This window comes from Antennarius striatus, chromosome 2, assembly GCF_040054535.1.
Source record: "Antennarius striatus isolate MH-2024 chromosome 2, ASM4005453v1, whole genome shotgun sequence".
In the NCBI taxonomy this organism is placed as follows: Eukaryota; Metazoa; Chordata; class Actinopteri; order Lophiiformes; family Antennariidae; genus Antennarius; species Antennarius striatus.
Genome location: NC_090777.1, coordinates 15,961,540 through 15,976,495, shown reverse-complemented (window position 1 = coordinate 15,976,495; position 14,956 = coordinate 15,961,540). Strand labels below are relative to the sequence as shown.

At 41.3% G+C, this 14,956-nt stretch overlaps 1 protein-coding gene across 2 annotated transcripts; it reads right to left on the bottom strand.

Annotated features, from left to right (window-relative positions):
• Positions 1-955: 955 nt before the first annotated feature.
• l3mbtl1 (L3MBTL histone methyl-lysine binding protein 1) lies at positions 956-14,897 on the bottom strand. Of its 2 annotated transcripts, XM_068335801.1 has the most exons (21): positions 14,732-14,897; positions 12,454-12,629; positions 11,593-11,722; positions 10,853-11,015; positions 10,612-10,750; positions 10,448-10,496; positions 9,849-9,937; positions 9,232-9,336; positions 8,936-9,071; positions 8,390-8,481; positions 7,857-8,008; positions 7,342-7,418; positions 6,678-6,763; positions 5,124-5,234; positions 4,734-4,875; positions 4,543-4,645; positions 4,244-4,432; positions 4,059-4,108; positions 3,783-3,940; positions 3,646-3,708; positions 956-2,590 (listed from the first exon to the last, which is right to left on the bottom strand). In XM_068335801.1, exons 1-21 carry the CDS (start codon positions 14,895-14,897, stop codon positions 2,456-2,458), a joined length of 2,511 nt encoding a protein of 836 aa, XP_068191902.1. In that variant the 3' UTR covers positions 956-2,455. The 2 variants fall into 2 exon arrangements, with proteins under 2 accessions (XP_068191902.1, XP_068191893.1); XM_068335792.1 differs by having other exon boundaries at positions 10,612-11,015.
• Positions 14,898-14,956: the final 59 nt, after the last annotated feature.

Here is a 14,956-nt window from a genome sequence, read left to right as displayed (position 1 = left end):
CATAAGTTCTTCTATTTGAAGTTTACGAAAACTGAAGCAGAAATAATAGTGCAATCATTGCTTTTAACACACAAATCATTACTGAAATTTCTGTGTTCACATCTAGTTGATTAAATTGTTTTTGAGCAGAACCATGCCATCCGTGGTCTCCAATTCCGCACCGAAAACCCAAATGTGAATATGATACCCATCTTTAACTGTCATAAGAACAAAAACATAACTGTGTAACCTAATAAAGCTTTACAGGCTTTACTGTGAAGTTTAGTCCGATAATACAGGGTCAGACTTCAGGGTAATCATGTCATTTAATAAATGTTCTCATTGGAAAAACACTAAGATTCTTCAGGGCATGTTTTAAATCAAGTTTTAAACAATTATGTGTGTCTGGTATGTTTTATTTCCCCAAAGTCTAGAGATCAAAACTATTTTCAGTAGATCTTATTTCTCCTCAAAAACTGCTGGACAAAATACCCCTCCAATGAAAGAGTGTGAGAAAATCTTTAAAGGGTTCAAGGAAGTACAAGGAAAAGCTGAAGCATCTAAGCTGAGGATGCATGAGAATGATCCCCTGTAGTGAATGATCATGCTTTCACTCGGGAAGCATCGCTGCAGCAAACAGCAAATGAAAGTACTTATGTGAATGTGGACTGGTAATACTGAAACAAATGAAAAGTTGTGGGAAGAATGGCTGCCCCAACAGCAAACTGTTTAAAACTATTCGGCCACAATAGAGGATGTGATAGGAGTCAATGAACAACTGGAACACATCTCCGACCCATCAGATGAGACAACAGGCAGTGAGTTCAATCAGACAAGACAGCTTTGGACATTTATTAATTCATATGGTAGAATGGCATTTGTGACGTAGGATTATCTTGAAACGCACACACACACACACACACACACACACACACACACACACACACACACACACACACACACACACACACACACACACACACACACACAAATCCCACCAGAGAGACTCACAAATAAGATTCCAAGAGCCCTTACACCAGTCCAGTAAAATAACTCTGATCTCACAATGTCAAATCCATACAGTATCTTAATCCAACCCTGACATAAAATGTAAACATTTCAAAGACCACAGTTTTCATCACATGTAAACCGTAGAGAATTCCATTGACAAAATCCCAGGTCTGTGTTTAGAATTCAAAAATGTGGCTTTTTGCACTCTCTAGTGACCACGTGTGGGAACATCATTGTGTAAAATCCATTTTACAGTTGTGCTAAAACGTCAAAGCAATCTGTCCTTTACGACTATTAAGTGCTGCAAAAATAATGCATTTAAGTTACTTTGCATATAGATAAAAAACCCCAAAACACTGCATTGATTCTCTTCTCTCTGAAGAATTGACAGTTAAAATTACAGCTTCCGTGTGTAAGAAACAGCGCAGGGAGTAAATAATGTGGAGAATTTTGAGGCAGAAAATAAAAACTTACTGGAGAATATTTGAGAATAAACTTCAGCTTGTTGAAAGGCTCACCATTGCATTAGTCATGATCCTGAACCTTACTCAGAACAAGGTAGCTTATCATTTCATCTACATTTTAACCTGGTAAAAGATAAAGGAGCTGTAATATTACTGTGTACAGGACTCCTGTCTCCACTCTTTCATTGCACAAAACCTGAAGCTTGTAGGATCCTCACGATCCAGCCTCGTCTCTTGCATCTGTCTCCTCTCTGCTACCTTTAGCCTGTGTTTCCTCTCTGCCTCCCGTCCTCCCCCACCACCTAGTATAGTTAATGCTTGCATTTCTTTCAATTCCTACTAGTTGATGTAGTATTACAGTTCTGGTCGACCACTCTGCCATGACAGGAGACTTGAATTGCTATTCTTTATATTATCATTATTTTGATCTGAACATAGGTACGGTACATTTTGGCAAACATCAAATCCTCAAGTTTACAGGTATGAATTTAGCTGATCTGTGTTAAGGCTCATGTTAACAGGAACGATTCACTTCAGGAAGCCGATGCTGCGTTGAAACAGCAAAACGACATCTGATCTGATACTAACCCTTTAACATCTCAGCTCATTGTAGAAATGTGATCCCAGCCCATCCAGTCCACCTTTTCTCCACAATTATGATTTTTATTACAGTTTTAACCAAACAAACCATCTGTAAGAGGTGTAAAGTACAGTACTGCCATTCTGTGTCATGTACCGAAACCTCACCAGCCTCCCTCCCTCCATCCATCCTCCACATCCATCATCTCTTAGCTGTGTTTCCTCGTCTCTCATTCTGCCATCGCCTCTCTAATTTGTCCCTAACGCCTGATTGGCTGTCACCACCCCTCCCCCCTCCCTCTCTCTGATGGGTACAGGACACCAAACACATGAAAAAAGGGTTCAGGGTCTTTTTCCCTGCAACAGAATGAATTTGGCGCATGATGATCGGCAGCGCAGCGGCCCCGGGTGAGAGGTGAACATCACTTCAGTCCCTCGTCTGTGCTCTTGAACATGAGGATGGCGTTGGAGATTTTGAGGGCGGGTCCCAGCTTGATGCTCATGATCTTCACAATGTCGGACTGGGTCAGCAGCAAGAAGGCCTCCCCGTCAATCATCTGGGGAGGTTTAGATAGCGTTAATGTGACTGGACGTGGAGGCTGATGGTATAACCAAACACCGTGTGTATTTCACTCACTGGTCATTTCTCACACTGAAATGTGTCTTCCACTCAAAATTAAATGAATCTCTCGCAGATGGGAGACACCAGGTGTCTAAACTACAAGCTTTAGTGTAGGACTCCTTTCATCCACTCAGTTCAAGCCTCTGTTAAATTCAGTTCAACAGATGCTGATTAAACTTGGACAAATGTGTCAGTATTCATGAATATACCAGACTAATTCATCTCTGTTCAACTGGTTGAAATGCATTTTAATATTGTCCACACCTGTGGTGATTCAAGAGGTGAATACTGTTTTGGAAAATATTTTATGGCGAAGACAACTAACTATCAGTCTCCTCTTAAACTATATTAATCCATAGAAATTACTCAAAATTCAATTCAGTATGAAATTGGAAACACCAAAAGCAACTACAATTTATGTTTGATCTGCATCTCAAGTTTGTTTGGTGAACCTAGAACAATTTGAGCTCCCATCAGACTCACCATACAAACAATGTTTGTATGGAACGACAAAAAATAAATGAAAAAAAAAAGACAAATAATGGAAAAATCTAAAGAAAATTGAATACATCAAAAGACGCATACATGATGCCCTGCCTGAGACAACCCTCTGTATTTATTCGGGCTTGGGATGGGCACAATAGGACACTGGCTTGTGCCCTCTTGTAGCTACATTAAAAGATGTAAATACACAATATGACCAATATAAACTATCTATAAATTAGTTAGCGGCCCCACAATGCACTGGCTAGACAGCCGGGGTGTACCCCGCCCTTTGCCTTTAGCTAGCTGGGATAGACTCCAGCATAACCCCTGACCCACAAGGCAAGAAAGGGACTGAAGACAGTCGTCTCGTCATCAAGAAATTAGTTGATTGATTAGTTGATATATTTGATTGTTTTGTTATATCTTTGGTATAAGGCGTCCACAATTGAATGCGTTAATATCCAATGTAAGAATAAATTTAATATTTATTTATAGAGGTCTCACCTCTTCTTTGAAGATGCGCGCCTGTTCTTCACAGCCAATCAGATTCTGGACGAACCTGAAGACCTGCATCACAAACACATCAGAGTTTCACCTGCACAAAACCAGGAAAGAGGATACGGTTGTTGAGACCTGCTCACCTCTTCAACGCTCCATGCGGCCACTTGGGTGGCGTGAATGCCCTGAACGCCAGGCAGCAGCTTGCAGTGCTGCTCCCAGCAGAGAGACAGGGTCCTGTCTGACTGACTGCTCAGGGCTGACATGAACAGTGATGGATAAACCCCCTCTGAGGACATGTCTGAGGACAACAATGTGTTTGCAGTCAAACAGGAATGAACATTAAAGGTTGAAACTTCCATCCAAAATTTTTCAACAGATTTTTTGTCCAATCCTGACAAAACAGTTGGAACACTCACTCTGATAGTCTCTTTGCTGGTTTTTCCTGTATTTTGGAGGACGTCCAATCCTAGGGACCAAGAAAAAGTTTAATGTGAGGCACACACACACACACACACACACACACACACACACACACACACACACACACACACACACACACACACACACACACACACACACACACACACACACACACACACACCTGCCACGATAATGGGTCTTCTTATTCCTTTGGCCGAAGAAGAGGTTCCTCTTGCACTCTGAATCTGACAGATCGGCCTTGAGCCTGCCCTGATTACGCTCGGCCAATGGGCAGCCAGATATGCAGTGATGTGCAGTGAATCGACCAGTTACGTGGCCTGAACCGTCACAACCAGGAGTTGGACACTTCCTGTTTGTTTGTAGACAGAACCCCCATTTGTCGAACATGTAATGCAGCAATTTATTTTCAAAATATTGTTTTGGTATAAAACCCTGTTGGGTATTGATCTTAATATTGACCTGTTGTGAAAGCTGTACTTGCTGGTTCTGGGGTGGCTGATGGGTTTGCAGGGAACAGAGGATGGGTAGGTGGACTGGCCTGTGGCAGGAGGCTCCCTAACACCTGTGTGAATGCAAATAAAGGCTTCCTCTTACTGCTACCAATCAAGAGTAGCTTTTGACAGCAGTGCAAACGGAGTGTTGGTTGCTACCGTGTGGCTGCTGTGTTTTGGTATCCTGTGGTGGAACTTTGAGCGGATGACCAGTTGCCTCACACCAGCCTGCTGGGTGAATGTCAGGGTGATCGGAATCCATCCACTCATCATAGACGTGACTCCATCCATCATAATGGACCTGGAGGAGAGAAGGAGATGGAGCAAAAACACAAAACCTAATTGTGTGTGACGGCTTCATCAGCAGCTCTTAATGTCACATGTGGCTGGTAGTGATGAACCTGATGGAGTTTACACGTTTCAAACATCACACATAATAAGAACCTCTAGGTTTGTGTTTAAATGGTCAAGAATGCAAGCACACACACCCGCCCTTTGCGTGCACATGCACACACACACACACACACACACACACACACACACACTTACCTTAATGCGATGCGTGTCGACCTCCTCCACTGTAGCGACTCTGATCAGACCTGGACTTCTCTTGTCCACAGCCTCCAGCTTCATCTGAGGCTGGAAGCTGTGAGCTGCACGCTTCAGACATACAATGAGAGAAAAACATGCAATGTTCATCTAAAGGTAGAAACTTTATAATAATTGTCCACTTTACCTGCGGGAAATTTTATTTCTGGTATTTAATTGTGAGGTATTGTTTTTATTGCACTTTGTAATTTTGAGTCTTTTATTGGAGGTCTGAAGATCAAAATTTATTCACAACAAAGATCCTAATCTGCCGCAAAACTGTTCACGCTGGTTGACATACCAACGCCTTTCCTGTATATCACTTTAAAGATGTCTTTTTCTTATAATTTTGAATAAATTTTGCCACTCAGAACTTAGGATCACACTACATCTTTGCTCTTACAAATATGAATTAAAAAAATAAAAAGAGTGGAACAAAAACAATTCAGAACAAAAGACACAAAACAGCAATAGATAAACCATAGAAAATAATACATGTGAATAATAAAAACAATGAGTAGTTGTGTAAGAAACAGGGAATGAATGTATATACAAAATGATATATATGAATGCATGCCGTGAAGAATAAACAACCCATGAAAATAACAATATAAACAGGTGATAATAGTACTATAGCTCCAGGAGGACTGGAACAGATCCACCGGCTGTGATAATATTCATGACACACACTAGATCAGCCTAGGTCAGACCTAGATCACTAAGTCTGCTTACATACGTACTAAAGATAGAAAACATCTGTATGTTGAGAGCTAACAAAAATTACTCAAAATGAAGAAACCAGTTCACGAATTTAATTGAATGTGTTCATTGCTTTTACTGAGGTGTGGATGATATGAGCATCATCACACTGATCAAGGTGCATCACATCACGTCACAACGTTCCTGGAATGCAGTCAGACAAAATGGATAACGGTAAAAGCTCCAAAGTGTGATGTCAGGAAGTTTGAACGTAAATGCATTTAACTGAGCGAGCAGCAATGCTGAGCCCAACGCGTAGTGTGTGGTGAGGTCATGTGACCACCAAAGGGTTGTGTTTCCAACTGTCTCTTCATTATTGCTTTGGTTTTCCCAGTACACAAACGCAAAAGAACAAAATTCCACAAAACGGAGTGGAATGCAGCCGATAAGCTAAATAGATACGTCTGGGGATCTTCAACCATGACTGAGGTGTGGAAATCCACAAGAATCATTACAGTAGTCCTGAATGACTGTAAAGGTTGTTCTTTGAAATGATTAACAATCAGAGGTTTGTTTAAAGAACACCTACTCAACATTATTAATAGAACCGAGACTCAAGCAAACCCAGATCTTCTTCTTTACTCTGATATACTCGGTATCGTGACTCTGCCTTTGTCACACCATCACTGTTGTGTTCTGCTAGTCCACACCACAGAATATAAATACCACTCCTCAGTTACAAAAGAGCCCATGTGCAATATTTTCTTATCAAACTGTGACTTGAATCCAGAATAGAACATCTATTTTCATTCTTACCACTTTAAAAGCATCAGCGGGCACCGCCTTGGAACCGGTCTCCTCCAGGTACAGAGACCAGGAGAATCGGCCCTGGTCTGGGTAATCTAATGCAGGGGAAACGTCAAGCCACATCAGCTGTGATCTCTGCATGCACTTTTTTGTTTGCATACCACACACGTGGCCTGATATCCCCCTAATTTCAATATGTATATTCCAACTGTCTCTTGGATGAGGGCCGAAACATCTTCAAGAACTTTCTTAACGTCCAGTGGATTGACTTAAAGAGCTTTGGATAACCATGACCTGGATGACTGAGAACCTACACAGATTTCTATATGTATAATTTAAAATTGCATTTATAATTAAAGCTTAAGTACCTCATCATCAGGTCTACAACCAAAACATTACAAATAACCATGATGCTACAAGTGTGCAGGAGTTCTTTTTGCTAATTGTTCTCTAACCCCCAGCCTACACACCTGGCGTAAAGAATTCCCACCAATGTTGTGCAATGTACTGTACATGTTTTATATATACAGACTATATATAATCAGTTTGATCAGAGCGAGAAGCAAAATGACAAGAGGTGTAATCGGTAGAGTGGATTTCAAACCTCATGACCTAAGACTATGAACATGAGAAAGTACATAAATGAATGATTAACACTGAACATAATGGTCACCTTGGGGCGGCGTCAGAGGAAGGTTCCTCTCTTGGCACCATCCAATAGGATGAATGTATGGACTGCTGGAATCACACCTGAACAGTTTCCATGGAAAACAGAAACAACTACATGACACACAGTAAACAGCAGAAGCATAAACAACATGAGAGGTAATAAACAAGTGAGATATCAATGTAAAAAAGGTTTGTCAGTGAAGTTATCCATCTGTGTTTACTGTGGATTTACAAGATGGCCATTTAAAGCTTTATAGTTATTCTGAATCCAGTATCTACATGTATTTATCTATTCATTGTTATGGGTTCATAGCCCCTTTTCTGTCAGGGTTACTATCTGTTTACCCTATTTTTTAAAAGCAGCGAGCATCAGCTCATGTAACACAGTGATGAAAAAAACAAATATTAACAGCAAAATATTATATAAGTATCCTCTCAAATGTCCTCTGTGCCAGGGTTCACACCAGACAATATACCCAACCAGCACTGGCATACATCACCTGTGTTTCTGACACTCACCAGTAGTCATATGTGTCATCCCAGTTGTCAAAATGAACCAGGAAGCGGTTGTCCACCATGTCAGTAACGGTTGCGACACAAATGAGGGAGGGGTTCATACGGTCAACAGCCTCCAGCTTCATTCCTATCTCAAAGCAACACTTCACATCGATCTAAGCAGAAGCAGAAATATTGGAAAGGAGATGACATTCGCACGTCGGGAAGAAGAGACAGAGTTAGCTAATAGATTATGTTCTAGTTACTTCAGAATGAATCCCTGAAGAAAAACAAGTGAGTAGTTTACTGGTGAATTTCAATGTTAATTCTCCACTAAAAAGTGAAAGAATGTTACAGTTTGACTTGAGGAAGTTTAAATCCTCCCACAAAACTCAATCCTTACGATGTCTGCTAAATATTCACATTAAAACAAATGTAGGGCCTGATAGTGGCCAAGTCATGCAGGTTTCATCTATAAATACTTATGACTATAGTCAAAATTTCTCTGTGGCATTTACTGTTTTAAATGTCAATTTATTCTTTATAATGAGTCCTACCCTCCCAGGACTGGCGAAAAGTTCCTTGGAAGCCACTTGTGCTTTAGTCATTCTCAGGTAGTTGGTCCAGGTGAACTCTTCCTCTTTACAGCCTGCAAAGACAGAAACACCCATAGACAACAAAAAGAGTTGAAAGTTTAGGAAAACAGCCTAAAATTGAAGAATTTCTAAAACTGAACTGTTTCTTTTTGCTAAAGTTAGATGAGAATGATGATGTTTCTCGTATTCAATGAAACTACAGCCTGGACATGGTTAGTCTAGCTTAGCATCAAGAATAGAAATAGAGAAACAGATCGGAAAGTAACACATCCTTCCTACCACCTAGCTTGAGCCAGATGAGTTGTTTCCAGTCTTTATAATAAACTAAACTACGTGTTTTCTCACTTTTCCATGAAATTTAAGGTACCGACATGACGGTGGCCTCGTCAGGTTTTCCTCAGCAAGAAATAGGATGAGCAAATGTAAATGTGTGTATTTTTTGTTAATGCCATTTAATTCCCCTTGGACTCTACTTGCCCTTTTGTCTTTCATCGTCTCACCACTGACCTTTGGGAGTGTGCAATTTGTGTCCTGTGCTTTCACACCAGCCTGGAGGGTGGATGTCGGGTGAGTTGGCATTCACCCAGAAATCATGGCAATCAGAGTAACCATCAAAATGGAGCCGCAGTCGGTAACCGCAGACCTGGACGATGATATGATGCATGAGAGAAACAAAAACAGAAGGGAAAAAGCTGAATCCTCCCCCTTGTAAAGTATTTTGTGATTCTACAGAGATCCTTAATCCTAAATTACGAGCAGCGCTATTATGATCCATCAATCGTGTTAACGGGCGTCTGGCTCACCTCAGCCACAGTGAGGACAAAGTACATGGAGGGATGTTGTGGGTCGATGCCCTCAAGCTTCATCCCCTGTTTAAAGCCGTTCTTCACTGATGGAACTCTCTGTGACTGGACACATGATATAAAACATCAAATAATTCAGTGCAGACCACAGAGACTAAAATAAAATGAAGCACAAATGAATGATCCTATTGGGAAATTGGATCAGCACAGCAGAGCAAAATGGCTATTAGAGATAACAGTGTTTTTTATTATCACTCTCATAACACATGTAATGCTGTTTGCTCTATTTCTGCTGGAATAGAATGCCTTTCAAGACAAAGCTGACGCTGCAAATAGGTTTAGACTGTTGGAAAAAAAAAATCCTTGAATTCCACCACCATCATATGCTGGAGTTGAACAGAAATATTAATATCTGCCTGTGGCTCCATGCATCCTTTTCTGCCTGGTAAATTTGCATTTCTCATTTCCTCTCTTGACAATGCAACAATAAGGGGACAGATTATTCCCTGAGCTACTGGCAGAGCTGCAGTGGCGGTAAAAAGAAGTAGTAAAAAAAAAAAAAGGAAATATTGTGTATAATTCTGAAGCTGCGGCCTGAAAATTAAAGTCATGCATACCTCTTGGAAAAGCTTATTGGGTGCAGAGACAGCTTTGCATTCCTCCAGATACTGAGCCCATGTCCATTGCTCTGTCTTGTTGTCTCCAGCTTAACCCAAAAATACAAATGAAGCGTTAGGCTGGTTCACTAAGGTACTATAAACTACAAACAAAAACACAAGCTGAGACTGAAACAGCAGGGAGAGGAGAGGAATTTCTTAGAAGACAGAAAATAAGTTAAAGAAACTAGTGAGACCAAATCCTTCAGCACCTAATATGTAAAAATAACTGCTCCTGTGATTTTAAACCCAAAGTCTGAGTGAGTGAAATGTATTTTAAGCTCAATCAGCATCTATATCTGCCCTTCATGTACAGGTCCTGTCTAGAGAGTAGAATGGAAGTGAAGATGGAAGTGAAGTACTGAGAGGGTGGATCACTCTACCCTGTGATACAGTATGTTATCATAACTGAACCCCACCGTGTGTTTGCATGTCTACATGAGGTGTAAGAAAGAAGAAAATTATGTAGAACACAGCAAACAAATAGGATGAGAAAATAAAAATTGGGACAATTAAAATACCAACAAGAAAAGAAAATGCCACAAAATTTTGGGTCCCACCTCCTCTGATGTGTCTGCCCTCCCCCTTGGAGTCATCCATCTTCTCATCCTAAGACATTTAACACAAATTAAAAACCTCAGATTTCCGTTAAGCAAACACACTTTTTATATATTTTGAAAGGACAGATTCATGTACGTCTTTGAATTAACGAACGCCGCCCCACCGTGCCTTCCATGTCAGAGTCTTCCTCAGAGGGGCTCAGGTATTCCTTCCTCTTCCTCTTCCTCATGGGTTTCAGGTGTTCCGGGCTCAGGGACGAGACTCTTCCTCCTGCTGGCACCTTCTCCACCCCGGCACTCCTCCTGAGGATGAAGCAAGCAGGAACAGTGGTCCTTTTTCTTTTGTGTTTTGCTGACACATGTGTGACTGTAGCAGAGAGGGAGTCTGAGCTGTCACCACCGTACTTGTCAGTGATGGGTTCTCTACGGAGCTCCTCTGTGTAGGTCCTCTGAGCTCGGGGATCATGGTTCTGTTGTCCCGGTCCAACCTGGACTTCAGGTTTGACCGATACAAACCTCTCTGGCTCCAGAGCTGCAGCTCTCACTGAGACGACAGGAGTGGACGCAGCTGAGGAACAGATAGAGTTATCAAAGGAGAGGTGATTATCCTAAATGCTAAAATGTCAACTCTGACAGAGAAATTCCGCTTGACTCAGTGCCTGTGATTGTTCTCTATTTCATTACTTGAATCACTTAGGTTGCTTTTAGTTTATAACAATCGTATTTCTGTTCTATGATGATTATTTTTATTACTATTTCTTTTCATTTTTTTTTGTAGATTATGATTTCTCCAAAGTGACTGCAGTACATAAAATACATATGCTCTGCTATGTCTGATGTCATTATTGCTCATCTCTTCCAACGGGATATTATTAGTAACCATTTTATATGTGGCTCTGAAACACATATGCAGGTTAAACGCTGCATGCGTGCTATAAAACAGTCATTTTTCACATTTTCACACTGTCATACAAAAGTTCCATTGGTGAGATGCATTCATTAATAGTGGAGATGCAAATGTGGCAAACTAAACTGGTGAGATCCTTATTATTTCAGTGTATTGGCCTTGCCTTATCTTGCCTTACAGAAATGGTTTCACAAACAGTGACATTGTGTCTTCCTGTTGTTTGTAACCGTGCCTCTACCTGGCTTGTCTGCTGGAACCCTTTCTGTGTCAGCAGGTCTCTCAGAAGTCCCAGCTGCTGGTTCAGCGGTGCTGCTCGTGGTCCCGGGGGTGATCAGCGTACTCAGAGTTCCCATGTCACTCACACAAAACTAGAACACACACGCACACACGCACACACACACACACACACACACACACACACGCACACACGCACACACACACACACACACACACACGCAGAATCATCTGAGAAGATATGTCTTCGAAATATATCTGTTAATAGATTTTTTTCATGTCTGACAATTATAAATTATGTGGTATTTCTTGTTGTTTCCCGCTCCTCAACTCAACTCATACAATTCAGATTCTTTCAGAGTCTGGAGAAAAACTGAGGACCAGGCAGTTTATTCAGACACTCTTCGGGTTAGTCGGCTCTTTTTTTTAACATGACAAAATATGCATCACCTCTTGTATGTGTTTATGGTCCAGCTTCAGGTTGTTCATTGCTCTTGTATCAAAACACTTTGCTGGTTGAAGTGTGTGATTGAATAAAAAATGTAACTTAATAGTGTCTCTGGTGCTTTCAGTTGTGCAGTTTAAATGCTGATCAATCAGCATACAAGCCCTAAATGCATGGTGTGAGTGTTACCACTGAGAATAAATGATTACTAAAGAGCAACAAAGTTCTTATTGTTCATTTATTAGAGGAAAAGATGAGAAAACAGGTTGCTATTACTGCTGTGTGAATATCAAATCATACTTTACCAATTCAGTTCTACATGGACAAAACAGTATAAATAAATATAAATATAAATAAAAAGACCTTGTGGAAGATGCTAACAAAAATACTGTGTGTTTTACAACACACACATCAGCTCACCTTGAGGTTGCTGCTGGGCAGGATGGCCATCCCCTCTTTCCACTCTAGTACGTGAACGATGCTACAAGCTCCGCCCACCTGTGCGGTCAGAGTGGGCGTGACCGTCTCATTGGCCCTGCCTCCTTTACCCGTGTCTCCAATAGTCACAGCCGGCGCCACCTCGATTGTCTGATGACCTGTGGGAGGAGCCAGAGAGAGAGAGAAGGGTGCATTCAAGGTCATTACCTACGGCCTGAGTGCACGAGTACATTTGAAGTGATTTTTATTTCATTATGTGATGTTATCATCTGTCAGAAAATCAAATATTCCATAAGGTACAAAATGGAACGATGTTGTGTTACCTTCACAGGTCTCTATTTTTAGTCGGTTGGAGTTGGAATCAGAATGCATCAGCTATTACAGATTTCCGACAGAAATGTATTCTAATCAAAGTTCTACCTCTTTAACAGCAGGACTCCAAAATTCAATTATTTAGTTGGGATAATTTCCACTGTTTTATGTAGTTACATAGAAATTCTTCAGAATTTTACAAATAATTGAAAAAAACTCATAGCTATCATGTGTGGTCAAAAAAGAAAGAAAAGAGTGAAAAATGTAATAAACCCATACCTATCTTAATCCACTCAACAATTTAATGGATTTTTCTGTAATACATACTCAATTATTTTGTCAAGTTTAATAAAATTCCATCAAGGAGTTTTTGAGAAATCCAGCTGATGGAAAGATAAACACTAATGCTTTTTACAATCTTAATCAAGTAAAGTCTTCATATCAGGATTTTGTTTTTATTTTAGTAGATTAAGACAAGTAATGAGATTATATTAAATCCAAATATTGACTTAAAATCAAAAGAATGATCTGAAAAGGTGCTGGTGCTTTTCTTCTTCTTCTCCTTTCGGCCCCCTTCAGGGGTCGCCACAGTGAATCAGTTGCCTCCATCTAACCCTGTCTTCTGCATCCTCTTCTCTCACCAACTACCTTCATGTCCTCTTTCACTACATCCATAAACCTCCTCTTTGGTCTTCCTCTAGGCCTCCTGCCTGGCAGTTCAAAACTCAGCATCTTTCTACCAATATATTCACTATCTCTCCTCTGGACATGTCCAAACCATCTCAGTCTGGCCTCTCTGACTTTATCTCCAAAACCTCTAACATGTGCTGTCCCTCTGATGTACTCATTCCTGATCCTATCCTTCCTGGTCACTCCCAGAGAGAACCTCAGCATCTTCATCTCTGCTACCTCCAGCTCTGTCTCCTGTCTTTTCCTCAGGGACACTGTCTCTAGACCAAACAACATCGCTGGTCTCACCACAGTTTTGTACACCTTTCCTTTCATTTTAGCTGAAACTCTTCTATCACACATCACACCTGACACTTTCCTCCACCCGTTCCATCCTGCCTGTACACGCTTCTTCACCTCTTTTCCACACTCTCCATTGCTCTGGACTGCTCACCTTCTTGATCTCTTCTCCCTGTAACCTCACTCTTCCACTTGGGTCCCTCTCATTCACACACATGTACTCTGTCTTACTGCGGCTAACCTTCATTCCTCTCCTTTCCAGGATAAACCTCCACCTCTCTAGCTTCTCCTCCACCTGTTCCCTGCTCTCACCGCAGATCACAATGTCATCTGCAAACATCATAGTCCATGGAGATTCCTGTCTGACCTCGTCTGTCAGCCTGTCCATCACCATAGCGAACAAGAAGGGGCTCAGAGCTGATCCCTGATGCAGTCCCACCTCCATCTTGAACTCCTCTGTCACACCTACAGCACATCTCACCACTAAAAGCCTCACCAAGGTGGAGGCTTTTAGCTCTGCTAAAAAAAATGCAGAGCTGGTTCAACACTCAAAACAGCATTTCATGGACAACATTTTCCAAACCAGCGGCATTAATAAAGATCTCCTTCAGACCATTAGAGACTGCATTGAGCAACAGGAAACAATGGGGGCAGAAGAACAGGACAGACACTCAATGCTCAAACCACAGCCCGTCTGGGGACACACAGGATTATTGAGCGGTGACAGGCTGGGCTGCAAGCTTACAGATAATTCTGACTTTTTTTTAAATTAATCACTAACCACATGTAAAACAACTTCTAAAAGCTAAAGGAGAGATTTACAATTGTGATGATTTATCTGATCAACTGTTCAAAATCTATAGATATTCAGGTTAGCATTTGATACGGAGACAGTGGCCTGAAACATGATTTTAATGAAAAATGATGACTAATTGTTGAAAGGAAATTTAATTTACCATTCCACCTACTGTAGGCTCACCTGGTAAGAGGAAAGCTGTGGTGGTGTGGGGCAGAGGCCGAGCCTTCTTGGTCACACCGTCACTCCCACAGATGAGGACATCCTCGCTGGGGGCCGAGGAAGACGGGTTCAAAGGGGTGCAATCAGATTCTTTGGGTGGAGCCTCCATGTTCACTTTGGCACTCATTAGTGATCCTCTAACTCCACAGTGCTGGAAAGGAAAGAACACGAGGAACAGCATGAAGC

What these genes read in the sequence shown, in the direction of transcription:
- l3mbtl1 (XM_068335792.1), bottom strand. Translation starts at nt 14,897, where the DNA reads ATGAGTGCCAAAGTGAACATGGAGGCTCCACCCAAAGAATCTGATTGC. An exon ending in TTTTCGCCAGTCCTGGGAGG is followed by an intron (nt 8,009 to 8,389) that starts GTAGGACTCATT and finishes GCTTCTGCTTAG; the next exon opens with ATCGATGTGAAGTGTTGCTT. An exon ending in TCCTCTGACGCCGCCCCAAG is followed by an intron (nt 6,764 to 7,341) that starts GTGACCATTATG and finishes CCCCTGCATTAG; the next exon opens with ATTACCCAGACCAGGGCCGA.